The sequence below is a fragment of the Girardinichthys multiradiatus genome, chromosome 6 (genome assembly GCF_021462225.1).
Source record: "Girardinichthys multiradiatus isolate DD_20200921_A chromosome 6, DD_fGirMul_XY1, whole genome shotgun sequence".
Lineage (NCBI taxonomy): Eukaryota > Metazoa > Chordata > Actinopteri > Cyprinodontiformes > Goodeidae > Girardinichthys > Girardinichthys multiradiatus.
This window is the reverse complement of record NC_061799.1, coordinates 14379421-14401794: the sequence shown is the minus strand read 5'-3', so window position 1 is coordinate 14401794 and position 22374 is coordinate 14379421. Positions and strand designations below refer to the sequence as shown.

The following is a 22374-nucleotide window of genomic DNA, read 5'->3' as shown; positions in this document are numbered from 1 at the left end:
GCCTCCGCTGAATTAATACAGTCAGTACTGCAAACATTACACGCAAATGTAGGAAGAAATCTGAAGGCTGCATTTCAGAGAATTAATGGACAAAGTCTTGTGGTTTACAGTGGCGAATATTATGTTGGGCAATGTAGGAACAGTTTTCCTGGACAATTCAAGCCCACAGGAAGCCAAACATTTCATATATTATATTCTTGCCCAAAACTACAACTTCATGAAGAATTTATTATATTATTAGAAGCAAATTAGCATTTTAATGGAAAGGAACTCCTTTAATGGCTTCTCCCATTTGTCAAACATGATTAATAAAATAAAATACCTGCTTGGAACATTAATCACTGCAGCCAGAAAACCCATTACAAGAAAATGGCTCAAAGACAGATGTCCCATCTATAGATGATTGGTTTAAATTGATTCCTTTTATAATGAAAAAAGTCTCACTGAGATTGCACAAGGTTAAACGTAAGGAAATGTTTTTTATCATGACAAAATGTCCTGCAGTTGTGCTTCAAATACACAGATTTTCATCTCGGCGTCGCTTTATTTTCATGGTTTTCTCAACTGGTTTTGTTTATACTGATTTTAAGTGCATACTTGGTATAATGACAAAACCGTACCTTTAGCAGCAGTGAGCATCGTTGATGCCAGCTCACACTGCTGCGACTCCAGGTGGCCGAGAGTGAACCAGCGTGGGTATCTGCTAGGAACAATGGAGATCCCGTGATGAGGGTGCCCCACGTCCCCAGAGCTTGCAGACGACTCCAGAACCGGCAGCCTAGAAGACAAATAAGGAACGAGATTTAATTTGGACAAACAGAAGACAATTAATGCAGAGGTTATTAGTATATTAAATGATGGGGGATGGGTGGGTTACTGGTATAAAAAGCTTGTTCTAAAAGCGCAAAAATCTTTCATTATGGTTATTCTACGATTTAAAGTTTGTTTAATGAGATGCCAGAAAAAGTGTCAGAATTTTCCCACGGCACATCCCCTCCTCCACCTGTAGCTACTCACTGCTGGTCAGCTGGCTAAAAGAAGGCTTGTCACTCACAAGAAAGAGATGGAATTAGCCATTAGTAAATATTACTGGTCCCACCACTAACAAAATATTTACATTTAGCGGCGTTCTTTTTCTAAATCTTTGCGTTTGTCAATATCTCAAAACAACCATAAATAAACATATATATTATAATTGTAAGAATCAATATGTTCTATTATTTCAGCCTTTTTGTAGCCTTTTAAAATTTAAATAAAAACAACTATATCATGTTATTCATTTTTGTTTAAAGTTTTTGTGTGAAAACAGAGAAAAATTGATATTTATTTATCAACCTGTGAGAATCTCCTAACCCGCCCATGTCTACACTTCAGTCTTTTCTTTTATGTTGCACTGAGAGAATATCTGACCTCATGGCACGGAGAGCCACCTTATAAGCCAGGTCTGCATCATGTGGCAGCAGAGCCGAGAAGACATACTTGGCAAAGGTGTGCATGGGCACACTTTCTCTGTGGATGATTTCTCCGAGGCCGCTAAACGGACCAGCTGAAACCAAGAGGGAGAGAAATTAATAGGGCATGTTTCTACTGTCTTCAATAATCTGGTCCATAAACATATCTGCAGCATGGTGAATGTACCCTCCAGCAACTGTATGGCCTGCTTCCGAAGCGTCTGAACCAGGAGATCGTCCAGCTCCAACTCTTGCAGTTTGGAAACGATCTGCTCTTCATTACGACACACCTGAATAGAGGTGAGGAGACAAACAGTTCTAACTGCAATACACAGTCAAACTCCTATCTGATAAAACAGGAAAATAACTCTTAGGAAACAGACTCTAGCCATATTAATCTAGAGCATAAAATAAAAAATATACTTAGACACATAGCAGTCAGATACAACTTTAACCTTGTATATATTTAAAGGCAACGTTATATATTTTTGAAGTTTTAATACGTCTTTACGGAAGCATTTACAGAGCCTTGCATAAGTATTTGCATCATATTAAGTTTTCTTGTGAAAGAAGGTGTTCTGGTCAGATGAGCTCAACACTATCAAGAGATTTACGCTCCAGTTACTGTATACACACAACCAGACTTGTAGTGGAATGGTTTTGATCAGAGCATATTCATGTGTTAAAATGGACAGACTTGAATTAAATTGAGAATATCTGGCAAAACTTGAAAACTGATTGGTCACAGACACTTAGAATCCATCCAGTCTGACTGAATTTAAGCTATTATGGAGCAAAAATGAATGGGCAAACATCCCATTCCCTAAATGTTCCAAGCTGGTAGAGACATACTCTAATAAACTTACAGCATTTATCATCTTCCTTCCACTTCACAAACATGCCAAGCTTTGTGTTGCTTCATCTCGCAAAATCCCAGTGAAATACAGAGAGGTTTGTGGTTGAAATTTTGTGAAATGTGACAAAGTTTAAAGGGGATAGGAAAACTTTTGTGAGGCCAAGTAGTTAGAGATATTTAAAAAACCCAGCAGGGATACTTTAATACATCTCCTTCATGTATTTTCCATACATTTTGTAACAGAAGTGGTTTAATTCCAGACAAAGAGCTACAGCAGGGTTCTTTCAAACATGTGATTGGTTTTAAATGCAATTCTTGCCTAAAACATTAATATTGTTGCTAATTCCAGTGACATTAAGAAAGGTCTACAGCAGCCACGTTAAGCCCTCAGAAGCAGATTACCATTTACACAAAGAAATGCTCCCTGGATTTATTCCGGTGCACTGAGAACTTAAGTGCTGCGACTTTCTGCTTGTTTTTCAAGAAAAAAAAAATGCCATGACCTTTTCTATACTTTTTTTGGCTGACATTTACTTCCAACTGATGTTAAATTATAGTGATTTTCTATCAGGGAAACACTGTCTTCAAAAAGAATGTTTTTCTAAATATGCGGCGAATATATTTTTTTAATAAAACACAACTAATATGAACCAGGAAATAAAACATTTAAACCTCAATGTGTTCTCTTTAAGGCAAAGTTCAAAGGTAATTATATTTCATTAGAACTTGTTCACATTTTGTCATGTTATGACCACAATCTTCTGTGTAGTTTATTTGTATTTTATGTGATAGACCAGCACGCTGTAAAAAAGTCAAAACTAAGCTTTTTGCCCAACTACATGTGGTCAAAAACTAACACTGGAAATTACCCTACCCCCACGGTAAAATACGTTGGTGGCAGAGTGATGTTGTGTTTTGAAATACCAAATCTTTTCTATTTAATAAAGAAGAATAAGCTCAAGTTTCAGCCAGACTGTTCTACAAAGTGTTAACTTGGTGAAAATAAACACTTTTCAAAACTTTATTTACAATGTACAGTGCATTGAAGTTTGTGGAGGAAATCTGACAAAATGTGGTAAGGCTCAAGAGATATGAATAATTTTTGGAGGCATTGTACCTTTACTGCTAACGGATACATAAGCAATTACCTTATCCTGGGCATACAGTCCCTCTGGCATTATCCTCTGCTGGCCCATACCCATCAGGGCCACCTCTAAGGCCAGAGTGAGGTAGGACTCGCCCCCATCTGGACAGCCCCACACTGGCACATGATGGTAGACTGGAGGTCTGGGGTCACCTTCTTGGAGAAAACAGGAAGAGAACACAATGAAGTCCAAACATTTACATCAATAACAGGAAAAAAAGAGAAAAACACTTATATCAACACTAGAAGCACACACTGCTTTTGTTCTACTCAAACATTTTCAATTCTTCAGGTTTTCTGTTCATCGGTTTTATTTTAATGTTCTTCAGTTTACCTCTCTAAAACTGAAATGGCAATTCGTCTAACCAGTTATTAGGGGTTCAGTTGAATCAGTCACTCAGACTACTATGCAAACAATAGAAAAAGAACTGCTGGGACAGAGGAACACACACAAAGCCCTCCTGAATTCAAACATGTCAGTCAGTCAGTCATTTTCTACCGCTTATTCCATAGTGGGTCGCGGGGGAGCTGGTGCCTATCTCCAGCAGTCTATGGGCGAGAGGCAGGGTACACCCTGGACAGATCGCCAGTCCATCGCAGGGCAACACACAAACAACCATGCACACACTCATTCATACACCTAAGGTCAATTTAGAGTGACCAATTAACCTAACAGGCATGTCTTTGGACTGTGGGAGGAAGCCGGAGTACCCGGTGAGAACCCACGCATGCACAGGGAGAACATGCAAACTCCATGCAGAAAGACCCCGGGCCGGGAATCGAACCCGGGACCTTCTTGCTGCAAGGCAACAGTGCTACCAACTGTGCCACCGTGCAGCCCAATTCAAACATGTTTGTAGCATATTACATCCCCTAAGGTCAAGTCAGGTCACGGAGTCAGGTTTAGCCTAAACCGGCTCAGTCATGGTTGAGGTGCAAACACACCCTCCATTTCTGCTACCTGTATGACCCCTTCTCTTTTCCAATGGTTATAATCAGTCTGACAGAGACAGGTATCCCAATCCTTGTGGTTTTTAGTATAACAATGACCATCAGTGGGACCCTTTGTGAGATGCCTTGAGACAACATTGTTGTAATTAAGCGCCGTTTAACTAAATAATCTGAACTGAAACTATCTCTGTAATTATGCTGCTATAGGCTTAGGCTGCTGGAGGACATAACAACCACTTTCACCCTCTTCGCTACATTCTCACACTACTCTCCAATTTTGCATTATTTGCTGTTATTTCAGCTTTTAACTTTGTTCTCTCTTTTCTCTTCCTAGAAGCTACACCTGGCCTGACTCTGTGTCTACCTGTGACACCTTTCTGGAGAGGGGCATCGTCCAAGCTTCTGCTGGCAACAACTTAACGCTCACCCTCTACCGATGATCCACATAGCCCTGTCTTTCAGTGTTTAACCCTTTCTCTCTCCTAGACATAGTAATTGACTGAACTTTACTGTGACTAACTCTATGTGCTCTTTTTCAGATTCTAACCTTGAAAACTGGCTCAGAGTTTATCTGTTCTTTCTTTCTAGATGAAACAACTAAAGGAGCTACATCCATTAACATTTACTTTTCCTTCCCATAGAAAGGACTCCTGGATCAGTGCTTCTTTCTTCTCTTTGTATCTCTGCTCTGTTCTCTCTAACCTCCAGTCGGTCGTGGCAGATGGCCGCTCACACTGAGCCTGGTTCTGCTGGAGGTTTCTTCCTGTTAAAAGGGAGTTTTTCCTCTCCACTGTCGCTACATGCATGCTCAGTATGAGGGATTGCTGCAAAGTCAATGCCAGTGACTGTCCACTGTCTCTACATGCTCATCCAGGAGGAGGGAATGCTGCAAGTCACTGACTGGATGCAATCTGCTGGGTTTCCTTAGATAGAAAAACTTTGTATCCAATTTGAATAAATAACTGAATCTGACTGCACTGTTCAATGGTTAGGATTAATTGGAATGTATGTACCTGACTTTTGTGAAGTGCCTTGATACGACATGTGTTGTGAATTGGCACTATATAAATAAACTGAATTGAATTGAACTGTGTTCGAGTTCTGTATTAATCGCTTAAAAAATTATATATTTTAATTAAATGAGGAATAAAACAAGTCTGTAACTTAATTTGAGCTTGTTTTGTGAATTGGCTGCTTACCCGGCACTACTGCTGTACAAAGTATAAGTGAGAACAGATGCCCAGAGAGCCTCAGCTGTTGATTTGTTCTCTCCTGCTCCCCCTGCCCCCATCATTCAGCTTAAATCCCCTCTGAGCAACAGATCTCCCTAAGTCCTGTTTATTCCAGGGATATATGGGTAGGGAGCCTTTGTATTTCCCCCTCCAACTCAGAAGGGAAAAAATGAAAACAGATTTTACTGACTTTACCCCTCTGGTATAATCAATTTGTTTCTTTCAAACCAGCAAGTCAATAGTTGATTTGATAAGGCTGTGGGGGGACGTGTGTTTTGATTGGACGACACAGAGGCTAAGTCCACCCACCATATTAACAGATGTTTCCAGCTGTTCTCTATGTGTTATAACAACATAACTAAATAGCTAAGAATTAAACAATGTACCACTGACTTCATATTCCAAACACAGCACAGAGCCATGCAATCAGTAACATGAGCAAGACAGACACAGATGGCTGTGCCAGTGGTCAGTCAGCATTGTCTGATTTGACAATAGTTCCCTATTGCTTTGTGACAATGAAAAAACCCAACCCCTATTCTGATCTATTGTTACGGCCATTGGTAAAAAGAAGGAAAATAAATAAATAAATAAAATATCGCTGGGCAGGACAAGAAATTCAAATAGGGAGAGAATCTATACATACCACACACATAACAACCACATGGTTGTGTTGTAAATGGGAAGGCCGCTGCAGTCCAGCCCATTCAGTCACCACTACTTTATGGCTGCACGCAGCCTTACGGCCGTTAGTAAAAGTGGATTACCCAGATCAAAATGTACCCCTTAATCATTATTTTTATGTTCCCTTGAACCATTGGGGTGGAGCTTTGTGTTTAGATGGAAAGAATATCCACAGCATTATATTTGGGTCAACTCCTACTGACTTAAGCCTTACTTTAAGCTATGATGGATTTAATTGCTATGGAGACAGAGGAAGTAAAATGTTAGGGCTAACTTTTCTTTTATTGAACATCAAAACACAAATGTTGAGTAAATTGCTACTCTTCTCCAACCCTGCCTCTATAAAAATCAACAAACTGGTGCTAGCTATAGTTTAGATCATACATGTCAAGCACAAAGCAGATAGTTTTATGTATCTTTTATTATTGGCCCACTGTAGGCTTATATAGGACTCAAACTTACTTTCTAAAAGTAATGTTTCTGAGTTGCAAACCTTTTTGCTAGAATGTTTTACAATGTTATAGACCAAGGTACATATGAAAAAAACTCGAAAACAATATTCTCTGCTGCATGTGGTGTTCGAAGGGACTTTAGCAAGTGAATAACAAGAAGTGTTTTGCTATTTTTTCTATAAAAGCAATATAAAATAATCCAGATGTAGAAGTTCACTGGGAGGAAAGCAGCATCTATTCATCTCCCACCAGCAAGGGCAGTTGCCTACAAAATCAGTAGGACTTTTTGTAAGCAATGTTTCTTCTTCAGCCTGTGTTCGGTCTCCATGGTAACTGTTGTCATGGGCGATAGGCAGTGGCAGTCTCCACCTTCCCCACTACATTGGGTTTGTATTCACCACAGAGTCAGAATATAGGTTTCGAGGCAAACACATCGCTTTGTCGTTTGAATGTAAGGAGGCTAGCTGCCTGCCAGCTAGCATGTCCAGTTTGAGTCAGAGATGTTTCTATGGAGATGGTCAACCACAACACTCTTCACTTGCAGCTGTAAATAATCCGTCCTGCTACACAGGCGACAAACGATAGCGAGAACAGCAGTGGGGAAGTTGCGTCTTGCTGGTCAGCTCTACGAAGCGTCCAGCTAATGGCTCTGCTGAATGTCCTCTGTCTCCAAGCACACCAAATTCTGTGGGTCCAGACTCAGTCGGCTCGTTCATGTGGCTGCCTCCTCAACAGTTGGTCAAATAATTTCTCCTCCATCACAAGCCTTCTATAAACATCCCTGCAACTTCAGTTACAGACAGAAGCTGCAGGGTAAGAGTATTTAATTATTGCTAAAAAGGCCCAGGTTTTTATTATTGTAAAGGGAGCCAATTTTTTACCTCTCTGTCTAACATGCTCTCCAAACTTAATTGCGATCATTAATGAAGAAGAGCGACACTAGGCATCAGTGGACTTTATTTACGTTAACAGAAACGGCAGTGAAAACACACACCAGACAGCGCAGGGGAAAATGAGGATTATGGGTAATTATATCGGTGTAGGGCAGCATAATGGCAATATATATAACAATGGCTGAAGTATGCTAGGAATTACACCTTCTTCAAGTAATTTCTTAAACTTTGCAGACTGAAGATGTAAACATGCATTAGCTGAAGCGAATGTTAGCAGTGATTATTTAGGTGTACAGAGTGTTTTAAATGCAGTACTTGTGTTTTGAACCCAACATATCGATGGAATAACGCCGGCAAATAATAATAATAATAATAATAAAACTTAAAATAAGCAAAAAACAGTCCCATTTATGTAAAAAACAAATAACGTATGAAAGCTTTTAAATCCTTGAAATTTGTTTCAGTTCTTTGAAAGATCTGAAGTACTTTAAGGTAAAATGAGAAAAACCAAATTGTATTTTTGTTTGTTAATACCTCCAGTGTCCATAGTGCTGTCGTCATCCATGCGGCACGTTTCTGTGAGCGTGATGAAAAGACAACCAATCGGATCTAAGGGATGACCCACCCAGCCTTCCAGGTTGGTGGTGGAAGTAACATTTCTCTGGAGAAGCTCTAAAAGTACAAAGAAAAAAAACAGCAAATATTTAATAGACTGCAATAATGTACTCCCTCTGGAAAATAGACAGGGCACCCTAAAGCTTCTAATAGTCAAACCTTTCTTTTGGTGTTTGTAGATGTCCATCTGTCTCTGCTGCTGGAGGCGGAGCGTGTTGATGATGGCGACGGCCAATCGTAGGGCTTCTCTGGTGTAGCCGTGGGATCGCAGGGCATCAACACGAGCGCAAGCCGTTGGGACGTGGTCTGTGTGTCGGATGGGGGAGAAATGAGGTAAGGTCAGGACAGCTTCACAGAACCAGGCAGCGAATACACACACACATGGTGCAGCCTCAGCAGAAAGCCAGTGTGTGTCTGATAGGTGGCTTAAGTTGCAGAATCTGACAGATCTGAGCTGGAAAGCTGCTTACTGCAGATACTGGCGTGAATATCAGCAGAATTACTGTGTGTGTGTGGATGTGGGTGCGCAAGTGTACTGGGTTAGCTTCAGAAAAAGTAAAGAATGTGGGTGGAACAATCACAGATGTGCTGTCATTCTAGGAAAAATATGTTTTCATTCAGCTCCCTAGACTGATAAATACAACAGAAATTATCTGCATAAAGAGGAAATTAATACATAATAACCCTATACAAATTCAAAATCAAGAAAATACTGTTTGTATTATTGGGAATGTGTATTGAAATAGCACCTAGCCACAGCGGCAGCCCCTGTGGGTTGAACAGCAAGCTTTCCCCTTCTCTCTGATAGGACGGAGACATGTAGTAGTCGCTGCTGATGATCCTCTGCAGGTGGCTGTCCTGCCAGTGGAGGTCGCAGGCCTCAACGGCTCGACTGAACACCGTCCGTCTCGGTCTGGACAGAGAGTCTGACATAACACGAGCAGCATTATTGACATCATCACTAATACACATTGATGTAAGCAAGAAGACCATTATTTAGAGAAGCACCCTTAAAATTAAACTTTAAAATAATGGGTGTGTGCATTTATGCAGACCTTGTGCAAGGTTACTTTGCGGTAGGGCGTTGGTGATGTTTGGAAGCTCACTGCCGTAGTTTCCGTCCTCAAGCGGGCAAACGTCCATGTCTCCCCACTTCTTCAGCTGCTTTAACCAGCTGCTCTTTTCCTCGCTTTTACAGTGTGGATTCAGCACCACACACACCCACAATGCACCTGGGGATGGGGTTAGGCCATTTACCGTGTACCACAAACTTCACTATATTTTATAAGAATTTTATGTTATCAAAAAACGCAGTAGTGACACCTTGTGAAATGGAAGGCAAACAATTCACAGTTTTCACAATAAAAATCTGAAATTGGTGAAAACTGTTCATTCACTTTTCTTTAAATAAAATCCAGCCTAACCAAAACAGTAAGGCAGAACAGCAATCCTACCAAGATATTGCTGTTCACTTAAACTGACAGGCTGGGCAAGGACAGTAATGACCAGAGAAGCAGCCAAGAGGCCCATGGTAACTGGAGGAGATGCATATTTCCATAGCTCAGGTGAGATAAACTGTTGACAGGGCAACCATCAGCCATGCACTCCACAAACATTGCCTTTATGGAAAGATGGCAAGAAGAAAGTCATTGCAAAAAAAACCCAAAAAAACCTGTAGGTCACATGGCACAGAGACATGTGGACGAAAAGTGTTCTGTGTGGCAAGAAGGCACTGCACATCACACCATTACTACACCATAAAAAATGTTTGCCGCAGCATGATGATCATGTTGTTGGAGTGATTTATATTAGCAGAGACAAGGAAGCTGGTCAGAGTTGACAGGAAAGTAGATGGAGCTAAGCTATAGGCCAGTCTGGGAAGGTTGCAAAAGAACTGAGACTGGAGAAGAAATTAGCAGTCCATAATTTTTCTTTTTTAAGTATGGATCCTTTTTCACCTGTGATAATATAAAAAGTTTCAAAGACAAATACTTTTATAGTGTACAACAACAGAGAGACAATGCAGACCTACTCTTCCTAGTTCTCAGAAACAGAAGCTGTTCATAGTTCAATTTGTAATCAAAGACAGGATTCATTTTTAACAGTGTGAACAAAATAGAGGTTTTAGGTAATTTTTGATTTCGCTTTAAATCAATTAACATAACATTAATTTAGTAGATTGTAGATATAAAATTGTTTAATTATTTAAAATGTTTTTTAGACACACAGTAACTCCAAACTCTCGGCCACCTGTCAGATGCCGGCATCCCAGAGAAAAATGATCTGACAGTCTGGCTTTTATTTCTGTCTGTGTCATGATCTCACTTGCTCACTCGGGAAGTGTTCTTATTGACCTCCTAAATGCTGAGATTGATTGCAGAGAAGTTGAGCAGCAGTATTGATCTGGAAGCCTTTATCATTCGCCGCATGGCGAGAGCAGGGGGAGAAGCTGAGGAGGAAGGAGGTGAACAGCAGCCTACTGAAAAAAAGCCTGGTCAACCAGGTGAATGCATATTTGTCCCAGACTCTGAGTCGCTAAATGATTCTGCCGTCTGTGCTGTCTGAACTGCAGTGACCGATGAACTTGGTATCAAGCAGTCTAAATAATGTAGAAAAAATTAAAATATGGCTTACTGTTAGTTTGTACTGTCAATTTTTTCTCTGAGTTCTTACCCAGCTCATCCCAGAGCTGCCGGCACTTGTCTGTCATCCCTGTGCCTTGCTGTCTCCATAGTGACAATCGGGGGTCCGCCATAAATTGCTCTGTTATCAATGTAAGCATCCGAGCACCGTTGGAGTCTCGCATTCGGAGCATCTCTCGCACCTGAAAAGATCATCAGCTTATAAGAAATACACGAGCTTCTGAACAACATCAATCTTTTAATATGTTCTATGCTTCTAACAAGTCAAAGTAGCTGTATAAGAGCAGATATAGGCCAAAACATTTACATTTCAAAACATTATCTACTTTTTATAACTTTGGTTAGCGAAAACACTGAAACCAATTGATAGATTTGGAAATGCAACCAAAATGCCATTCTCTGTATCAGCAACAAATGTTAGTTCCTAGGCCAGTTGATTATTGCCTAATCTTCACCGAACGTCAGGCTGCAGAGGAAACCTGACCACTGACTGAAGAAATCTTTACTTCCTTTAAAGAAGAGAAATTATTTTACAGTATTTCTCAAAAGCAAGTTTGCTAATCAAAGCAATAAGAGAGTTCTATAGTCAAAAAAGAAAAAAGAAGCCTGTCCAAATCGGAGCATGATTGAAAGGCAGATGGAAACGTAATTTAACTGTAATTTAAAATGAGAATGAATAGAACACCAAACTAAGCATTTAAGATTGTATATTCTTCTAAATTCCATTGAATATTACAGAAAATAAGTAGTTCAGCAGTAAAACAGAAAGCCCAATGTTACAGAAGTGTGTTAAATTTATACATAGGCCAGAAAAAGTTCTTGCGGTATAAAAATGTTGAGTAAAGCTGCTGTCGCACTGATTCCTATCTTGCAATGTATGTTGGAGTACTGAAAAACACTTTTTATGTCAGTCTATAAGTAAGGAAATAACCGTAAACAGATTTGCAGAGATGCTGGAGCTTTACTTACCTAAGGCAGCATAGCTTCCTACACCATTAAAATGTATGGCAGATGTGCAATAGTGTGATGGTAGCATAAAATACCCTGGTGTCATGGCACCATGAGATTTGCACAAAACCTATAAATAATAATCTAACTAAAAAGATTACATGAGCAATTTGGATGGTTACTGACAAGTTTGGGGAATAATATATAAGCTAGGGTGACCAGACTACCCCAGCTGAAATGTATGGAGGGCCAAAAGAAACTAAATATAAATATATGATGAAATGAAATAATCATGTCATTTAAAATAAAAACAAATGGTTTAAAAATACCTACAATTATTTCACTCTATATTTTAATATAGAGTGTAAAAATTATTTGTATTTTTATGGGGTGGCTAGTCTCTGGCACTGTTATTTTGGGGGTCACAGGCTGAACAAGTTTGGTAACCCCTGTGTTAGAGGTTTTAAAAGACATACGTTTTTAAAACGTTGGTATACTTTGATGACTGGTCCAGCTCATGATAGTTATGTGAGGTGTCTTCACTTCGATACGGTTCATTCAGGCAGAACAAATTATTTCAGAAACAATAATCAAACAAATTTAAATCAAATGAGCTTGATGAAGTTCAGGCTCTGCATTATCCAAACGGTTCTTGTTGCTAGGTTTACCTTCAAGTTTCCAAACACAAGTAATCACTCTGTCATGGGGAAATACACTGTAAATCTCATTCTGATTCACATGTATAAACTGGTGATGTGAACCTTTGCAAACATGGAGTTGAGCTGCTTTCCAGAGCCGTAGTATCCTCCCTGGGACAAAAACTGTTTGACCTGCTCCCTGACTTGATCCTCGTCCAGATGCCAGCAGTTATCATCATCAATGCTAGCGCCTGCAGTCGGGTCTGGAGCACCTGAGAAAATGAACACAGGCATTGAATGACAAGCTCAGAAATTCGGAAAGTGCAAGTACCGCATGAGGCATTAGCCTTGTATTAAAGCTGGTGTTCGTAGAATAAAGTATATTAACATAGACATCTTCTATTCAGAATTCTAACTTTTCAGACCAAACTGACCCAAGGGCCTGTTTATATTCTACCCCCTTTAATTAACTGGATTAGTAAGTCTTGATCTAAATACTGACACGTCGTTTAACATACAATCTCACAATGCTGGTGAGGAGTCATTTAATATCATCCTGCTGCATCAAAACCTTTAGATTCAACTTACAGCGCACATAGCTCCCAGATAAAAATGCTTCTCGAGTTAGGTTAATCATCTACTTGGGGGGACTTGGGGCCATCTTTATTTTTTCTTCTGGTTGACTGTGTGCGTATGTATGTCTGCATAACACCGTGGAGAAATGTAGATATACTCCGGTGGGGGAAAAGCTGCTTTGATCTTGCAGGAAGCGAGCTGTGGAAAGCCCAGAGATGTGTTTCCAAAACTGTCCGGGAAAGCAAAAAGCAGCAAACAAGCAACATTCCTCCATCAAAGGCGCTCTCGCTCCTGGAATAACTGAACTCCAACCCCCATGATCCCCCTTGTCAAACACAGACAGGAAGCACATCATGGGGCTTCCTGGACGCAAGTGTTGGAGAATGTCAACATTTAGTGAGGAGGATGAAACACAGAAGGAGATAAAGACATTTGTTTGGCGAAAGGATGTGTCTGGTTTGTTGTTCACGTGATGTGGAGCTGCTACGGTTCTCCTCTTTTGTTTAATCTCAATTCTTTCTCCGACCCTTTCATCTTTCCTCTTCCCTCATCTGCTTTCTCTCAATTCCCTGAAAGCCATTTCCTCGGTCACTTCCCCCTCAGCATCCTCTTCCTATTCCCATGTCTTTGCCTGTGTCGTCTCCAGCTTCCATTTCATCAATCAAGTCCCTTTTTCTCTGATTTATCCCACCCGCCTCTTTCAGTGGGAGGGGGTGGTGGCTGCACAGATGAAACTGAGAAATCAAATGAGCCATTTGAAGCCCCAGGTTGCTGCGCCGCCACAGTAATCAGGTGCCTGGACTGTGGCAGACTGTGGGCTAGCAAGCTGCATTTTTTAAGTCCGAAGGCTTTCATGTCTGGCCTGTAGCTACGAAGATACCTCTGCACAGCGATGGTTTGGACTGCTGCAAAGAACCTACTTTTCAAGGGTTTGGAAAAGCGCTGCACCGACTGTCGCTGATGGATTTGATCCAAAAGCAAGATGGTGAAGTTGACCTAAGAGACAACTTCAGTGAGCGTTTGGAACTAAGCAGTTGGAGTCTCACCATGAACCTGGTTGATCTCGGAGTTGGAGGAGAGGATCTCATCAGCCAGTTTCTGTGCTGTGGGCAGCACCTCGGTGTGGTGGGCAGTGATCAGATACTGGACCAGCTTCTGCAACTGATCTCTGTTCATTTGGAACAGCGTTTCTGATATAGGCAACCTGAGCTTCACCTGCAGAAAATACATAAAAGCCAGATGGCATGAATAATACATACAGTTTATAAACAGGAAAATCAGAGATAAAATGCCTTAAAAAATGTATACCCCTTAAACCTTTACTCTCATTTTGTTACATTAATACAACAAGCTTTATTTATTTCAGTTATATTTTTGTGACAAACCAACACAAAGGAGAGCATAATTGTTTAGTTAAATATCCAAATGTGTTATGGACATTTTTATTCAGCACCTGAGTCAATACTTTGCAGAACCAGCTTCGCAGTGGATTTAATTTGAAATCTGAATAAACAGAGCCGAATACAAATAAATGTCACACTGTTCAGATTTGTAATTGTACGAAGCCCTGCGTCATTTTCCTTCCCCTTAAAAGTTTGGTTTTGCTTTGTGTTGGTCTATCAACTAAAAGAAATTCAAGTCTGAGGTTATTGTGTGACAAAATGAAAACAGCTCAAGGGGTTTAAACACTTTTGTAAGTCGCTGTAAATCAGTGCTGAACATCCTGAACTTCTTACCTGTTCAGGTTTGCGGATCCTATAGAGAGAGAGTGCGACCACATGCGAGCAGTAGAAAATGTCTCGGTTCCCGCAACCACAGGTGACTGAGGTAATCTTGCAGCGATCGAAGCTGATCGCCACCTTGTGGGTAACCTCTGGTTCTGAGGCTGTGGCCGGCTCAGTCACAGTCCCGCTGAGGTGAAACCCTGGAGGCACAGGCCAGAGAAAAAGGCACAACATGAGACAAAAACCAAAACATTATAAAAAAACAAAATCAAAATTCTGCTCATAACACAAAAATATTTATGTTGAAGCCATTTTAAACCAACGTAGTTCTACCTACTTTCCATCATGTACACTATTCAAAGCCCAAATAAAGGTAATAAATAATACAAGGTAACCAGAGATCTACAAACAAACAATGTGAACCATCAGAACAAAGCAAACTTCTTAATGACAGCTTGCCAAAAAGGTGCAGTGCAAACTGGAGTACCTCAAGCCTCTGACCTTGGGTTCCACCAATTCTTGACCTATATTCTCCCATTTGATAGATTATCTGTAAAACATTTTCCCATTTTCCAGTCTGAACACTGGAAACTGCCCGAGCAGGTTTTTCTGGGGTACCCTGGTGTCCTACAGCATTCCAAGCCATGCATGTTAACTATTTGTTTCTTGTCTCAGAGTGTGAAGGACATGTCCAGAGTATACTATGCGTTTCCCCCACTGAATGCTGGGATCAAAAAGGCTTCAAAAAGTCGAGTGACTCAGTCTCTGTTTACAAAAATTGGAATTCATTGGCATTTGATGACAATTTTTCAAGGAAAAAAAAAAAAACTTGTACCACCTACTAAGCTGACCTTTTACAGATCTAGTTCTAAAAGGGATTCTTGTGACAAGAAAGGACAAACTGAACAAAGATTTCAGCAGAGTGGAACAAAAATGTCACTGAAAAAAGAAGTGTGAATGAAGAAACATTGGATGAAGACAGGATGAGAAATGGAAGAGCAGAAAGAAAGAATCGAGGAGGGGAGAAAAGTATCAGTTATGCCATGTCATCCAATTCTGACAGGTCAATTATTTATGAGGTGAGGAGTGTATCCAAAATAGATCACTGAATCTAACCTAAACATAGCAAGCCCACTACTGCTTCCCCAGCTAAAAAGACAAGGAAGGTCACTCAAGCCCACAAAAAAGCCAACATAGGTGCATTTTGGGCACAGGAGAGGTATAGACCTAAAGTCCTGATGAAGCCGCAAACACTGACTTACTGCCACATGCCCTCACAGGCATTAATACATCAGCTCTATGGTCTTCTGTTCTTGCATGGTAGGGCTGCCTAATAAGCGTGTTTCAACCAGTCACCATAGCAAAATCCAAAAATAAGCTTTTATAAATCATGCACATGAACGCTCACAAACCCACACAAACTGCAGGATCCAACCTACTGCAAAGTGCTTTGATTAATACGAAAAGTTCAAGAGCCAAGAAGAAACATCCCAACAAGCATACAACTACTGTCACACTACAGCCAGCAATGTTCAGGAGATCTAAAGGCAAGTCAATCCCAACTTCAGAGTTTCTGTCAACGTGTATGCCGTAGCTGGGGATTTTCACATGCAGGGGAACGACCGTCTACAGCATTCAGGAAGCATGACCTGATTCAGCACAGTGTGGATCAATGCCATAACCAAGAGCAAAGAAACAAGGAGACCTGCAAAAATGCGTATTAATGTTCCTGGATTTAATTTGACTACACCCTTGTGCCTTTTCGGTATTTGCCATAAAGGTCTATCTTCTTAGTCTGCCATCTGCAAAACCATCTGAATAGACAGATGTGTCAACGTGCCAACTGAAAATGCTGCAAACGAAACCACAGGCATGCCATTGGCTGATCTGTGGGCTGACATTCTAACAGAATGACCTGACAGGGACATGTAGGTCACTCTTAAAATCAGACCCGATGTCTCATTTGATTGTACAGGGTTCCTAAATGTCTTAGTCCTTTATGTTAATTTAAAAACATAAAAGGTTCTGATCTGTTGATGCTGACTTTAGTATATAACATTTTATTCTTCAGGAATGATAATTAAGTGAGTTCAGTTTTTTTCTGTAATTTTCCAAATGGCTACTATTGTTTCTAAATCCAGCATCCTCCAAAACAGGCAGAGGCTGAAAGCTTAGAAAGATTAAACAGAGCAACTTTGTTGTAATATGACAGCTATCCTGGTATCTGATAGGCTACGCTTAATTATCCTTGCCTGAAAAAGTCTGCTAGGACATGAGCTAAACTGCAAATGTTAGAGGAGCAAAACAAAGTCTCGGTCTCTGTTGTAGCAGCCAAACTGATCCCCCAACATATCTTTGTAGTAAATTGTTTCTTTTCCAAAAGCTCCTAACAGCTTTTGGGCTTCCTCTGACTTTAACTTGTACAGAAAATGGCAAATGTCTTCACACAGTAACAACTTCCACACCAAAAACCGATAAATGCAATGTGGTAGCGCTTACAAATTGTTTATTTACTATCAAAAAAAGGACACAATTTTTATATTTTTAACCTGCCAGTAACCATAAACTACCAACCAAGCAGAAGATTCACACAATCCTGGTCACAGGATGATTCTTGCGGTGAATTAATATTTCACGTTAATACTTTTCACAAACCAACAAACAATGAGCAATCATACACTGCTGAATAAAACAGTCTGTCCTTTGCACCAAACAAGACATCTGAGCATGACAGGATGGATGAGTGAAAAGCTGTGGAGGAAAAAACTGGAGAGGGAGAAAGAGGCTGATGCATCTGCCAGTGATAGACACAAGGAGTTCTCCAAAGTGTTACAACCTCCCACTTAGTCCTCCAGCTGAAAGACTCTTTTGCAGCACAGAAATACTCTGTTCCCGCACAGCAATATTGTAAATGTCAGACATTGCTTCCAGGTTTCTCCTACTTTCTGATATCTATACTTTTAGAGCCCGTTTGTGCTAACCACTGGCTTAATGTAGGGTCCCCAAATTTCATCTCACTCAAATTATCACATCAGAGAGCTAAAGAGCATGCAGAAATCAAGAGTGTATTCCTAAAAGCATGTGGGGGACATTTGAAAGCTGCTACCTCCCCTCACAGCAGTTTGAATAACATCCTGTCACCCATCAGTCACTTCTGCGCTTGTCTCCAAACTCCAGCAGGACATTTCTGAAGTTTTGCTTTCAGGTGATGGTCAGCGTCAAGCCTTTCCCACAGCTGACATTGCTTGTGCTCATATGCCTTCAGAGCCGTCGACCCCTTTTCTTTCCGCCTGCGCCTGTTAGGTTAAAGCCCATTGTTGTTCAAGTCACTGGGATGAATGTGAGGGTGACACCGCTGCTCTTTTCAGTTTCAATCAAGTCTAAAATGGCTCACTCACAGTTCACAGTCTGTCTGTCTGGCACCCCTCCCCTCTGGCTCTGCTGTTTTTCCACATAAAGAGAAACCTCATCCCTCCAGGCTTTAATTACCCGGGTTAGTTAGATGTTTTAAGGATTTGCACCTCAGCAGAGACAGCAAGAGCAATCCTGGCAGATTACATTATACTCTTAAACCTTGATCGCTTGGCTATTTTTAATTTTAATTTACTCATTTGTTAAAAGGGGCAAGTCTGAGTTTACATTTTGGTCCCGGAATTCATCAGGGAGCTCTGCTTTTGTAGCTAGGCATGCTCTCTCAACTTTACTTCTACTGTGATAGGCAGGTTTTCATGTTTTAACAACCACCACCTATCCAGGCTTTCATTTATAGCACGAATATGTGGAAAAACAATCCTCTTAATCTGACGTCAGGCAAGAAATCAAAACATACTTCCTGTCCTCTTTTGGCCTTCATCGCAGGCTAAGACTTTTTTAAGCTAGAGGGATGTGAGTAGCCTAATTTAAAAAAAATAATAATAATATTAACAGATAATACTCCAATCACTGTAGCTGTGATTATGAGAAGGATTGTTTCTCTTAACCTTATCCCTTTCATCAAACACTGCCTGTTCTTCCTGCTCCTGTGTGTTTGTGTGTGTGTGCACGTCAAGGCTGAGGTAGACAGCGTGTCTTCAGCAGATGGAAAGGCAATGACACTTGATAATAAAAGACGTGGCATCAGACACTCAGAGAACACACACTCACACATTCATATATACTTAGGCACAAAAACATGAAAAACAAAACAACCTTTTCAGAGCCTGTCTGCTTTTGTTCTTGATGCCACAGCGAACATAAAGAAGGGACAGTGCCGAATGTAGTCAGTGATATTCACAGTAGATATCACTAATCTCTCTCTCACTCTCTCACATACACACCAGGCACACTTTGGTCGGGCAAAACAGATGAATTTCTAACAAAGATGAATTAGGGGTGTGATGTGTGTAAACTGGGAGGGTTGCCAAGTACAACGCTCTGGCCTAATCCGTAGGGAAGAGAGAGAGTTTAAGAAAAACAAAAAACAGGGCCCTTTGGTGTGTTTGTGTGTTTAATCTGTTCTGAATACAGGTAGGAAGGCCTCCCCTGCAAAACCACACACAGCCAACCTGCCACCAGCGCTGATATTGTCTATACCTACAACAGTGTGTGCCTGCGTGTGGTGTTTGTGGTTTTTAACAATATATATATATATTTTTTATTTTTTTTCTCTTTCTTGTATAGTGTTTGTATTGAATTATCATTTGTTTTTTGTGTGCAGCACTTTTGCCAACGGCAGTTGTTCTTAAATGTGCTATATAAATACATTTCATCTGATTTGATTTATATATAAAGCAGCTTGAATTCAGAGCCCTGATAAAATCCACATTCTGATGTCCTTTATTGAAAGAGGAAATGCAAAGTACCGCTGTGGTTTTCTTGTCTCACATGCCGAATAACTCTAGTGTGGTTTTGCACATGGATCAGTATTTTTCTTTTTTTTTTTTTAAATACAGTCGGGGTGGTTGGTGCGTGGGAGAAACCAACAACGAGCCTCAAGTTACAGGACAGGCAGCTATTGTGCATCCTTCTATTGTAATTAAATGTATATACATGCATACACACACCAGTGTCGTTCTTGTCTGTTTGTACGCCATCTGTCACTCGGCGACAACTCCGCCCACACAGAAGCCCATTGGCCAATCAGAAGCCGGAGAGCTCCCCGTACACCATTAACCCCTAATCAGCTGGGGAGAAAGAGCTGGGCGGAGAGCCAAAGTGTGTGTGGACACTCACACAAAGACAATTTATGGGTCTTCTTATTCAACCAAAGCGTAAGCGCAAGCAGACAGGCAAATCCTGCCTACCCCCTCCCTCCAGACTTTAACGCTATGTAACAGAGTGGCTGTGATTACTTTCAACTAATTTCCACCCAGCTCTTTGCCCACAATGCACACACTCTGCCCAAAGCCTCTCTTTTCAGTTCGTTGCCCACGCGGGAATCATTTTATTCCCTGTTTAATAAGGCATTATACAGTACACATAAGTGACAAACCAAAACTAAATGGCATAGTTTGGCATTTCAGGTCTTCCTCTCATTAGTGACTTGCAATGGATCAGATGCAAAATTCTGCCAAAAGTGTTAAGGTGTTGAGCTCTGGTGTCTACAGAAATCAAAAGATTCCATTCAAACTCAAGTAGCATAGTGAAGTACATTATCGTCTGCATATGCAGAGATTCTCAACAATCTTTTCTCTTTTCTTTGTCGGTATTGTGCTGCACATATATTGACCTGCATCGCCCAAGGCCTACAGTTAACCCTTAATATTATTTTACCAAATTTACTTCATATCATCAATGTTAATCCGCTGTAAGTGAAGAATTCTTTGTAAACAAAACTTCATTGCAAAGGACTGCTTGGACTCAATATATGGTTAAATATAATATTTAAAAGTGTTATGCACTCATGCTCTGCATGCCAATAATATATTTGGGCAGGTGGATGGACCCTTGCTGACCTTGATATGCAGATCTGGTATGCACTGACCTGGCTTCAAATCTGTTAACCAGTTTTCTTTGAGGTTAGATTGGCAGATTCCAATTTTGACAGACTGTCTTGCAGGTGTTATAAAGAGGTAGCAATTTTGAACCCAAAAAGAAATGAAGGAATTACAAGATTATGATGCATTGAACCACATCTTTAACCTTTTCCACTTCTTTATAAACTCAAAAAAGTGACAAAATATAGCGGTTGGTTGATGCATTTACCGGCTGAAGATGTTGAGCGTTCTTAGTTTTGATTAAACTAATGAATAGTGAGCAGGGATCCTTTTTAATAAGAGCTGTTTTTATAGTTGATCTATTTCTTAAAAACATTTTTTCACACAAATCTTTTTAATGATAAGTCTGCAAGAAAACCACATGAACACATTTAGACACCAACGTTCTTCCTCAGCCACCCACAAACTCATTGCTACTTCATGCCAATAGCCCCCTGTTGTGTCGACAATTTTTTACCCTGCTCCACCATCCAGCATGCGATAGCACACAGCTTCTTGTACTTTTATAAGGAATCTGCATCTCAGCAGAAATACTACCAGCCAGAAAATAAAAAAAATCTAGCTGCTGCTTTCTTTTCCTCCCGTATCTCACTTCCTCATTTCCAAAAGGAGCTGAGGCTTCATCCTCCTCCAGCAGCCATGACATCCCTCGCAGCCTGTGGCCCTTCCCATCTCCCATCTGTTCTGACAGCTCCAAGGTTAACACATCACCCCCCCGCACACACAGACACCCACTTGGCCCTGTATTCAATCAGCCGTCTATCTCTGCACAGCAGACACTGCATATGCACGCACATACACACAAAGTGCACTGACTCTTCTAATCTCTGCCTATCCATCCATCCAGCGGTGTTTGCTGATGCGATAACAGCTGATTGATTCATTTGTGATTTCCCAGCAGCTCTATCCCAAACACATACACACTGAAAAAAGAAAAGGAAAAGAAATCCTTGCTAACCGCCGGGACTCATTTGTCATGATTACACTGAATTGATTCCCTGATTTGCTCCATTCTTTGCAAACGGTAACGGGAGAAGGACGAGACAGCGAAAGAGGAAGCGCGAGAAACGTTTGAGAGAGAAAGGTTTAATCAAGTTCCTTTCAGCTGATGTGACACTAAGAAAACAACAAGAAGCCAGGAGCTGGTGCAGGTGAAAAATCAGCTGATGCGTCTGCCCTGAATCCCCGACCTGATTGAGCAATAGGTAAGGGAAAAAAATCCCTGAAAAACTCAAAAATTGAGAAAATGCTTTCAAGTATTTCAGAAAAGGAAGGGAGCCGTTTGGGGAAACCAGCTTACTCCGAAACGATGTTTCCGTTCAGAAAAATGTTAGACGAAGAAAGATCAAGATGGACCAAGAATCAACAACATATTCATCAGAATGAGGAAGGACAATACAGTTTATGAAAACCTCTTCCTCATACTAAAACAAAGGCATCTTAGCTGAGGTTTAGGTATGGATGGATGGATGGATGAAAAGATGCCATCATTTACTGAATAGGCTTAAAATTCAGAGAAAGGACTTTATCTGTTAAATCCGATAGTAAGTCCTTTTAAACTTCTGTGTACATGTAGCCCCCATCCCCCCATCC

At 40.6% G+C, this 22374-nt stretch overlaps 1 protein-coding gene across 2 annotated transcripts in view; it reads right to left on the bottom strand.

The window, feature by feature from the left end:
• zswim5 (zinc finger, SWIM-type containing 5) overlaps window positions 1-22374 on the bottom strand; it is a 65867-nt gene that overhangs the window by 5662 nt on the left and 37831 nt on the right. Inside the window, exons 2-13 of one of the 2 annotated variants that reach the window (XM_047368208.1) lie at window positions 14819-15006; window positions 14129-14297; window positions 12630-12778; window positions 10952-11102; window positions 9334-9510; window positions 9028-9204; window positions 8438-8584; window positions 8198-8335; window positions 3456-3607; window positions 1639-1741; window positions 1411-1546; window positions 621-778 (exon numbers count right to left, since the gene is read on the bottom strand). In XM_047368208.1, the coding sequence (XP_047224164.1) occupies window positions 621-778; window positions 1411-1546; window positions 1639-1741; window positions 3456-3607; window positions 8198-8335; window positions 8438-8584; window positions 9028-9204; window positions 9334-9510; window positions 10952-11102; window positions 12630-12778; window positions 14129-14297; window positions 14819-15006 (1845 nt within the window). The remainder of the gene's footprint in view (window positions 1-620; window positions 779-1410; window positions 1547-1638; window positions 1742-3455; window positions 3608-8197; window positions 8336-8437; window positions 8585-9027; window positions 9205-9333; window positions 9511-10951; window positions 11103-12629; window positions 12779-14128; window positions 14298-14818; window positions 15007-22374) is intronic. The other variant, XM_047368209.1, reaches the window with a different exon arrangement.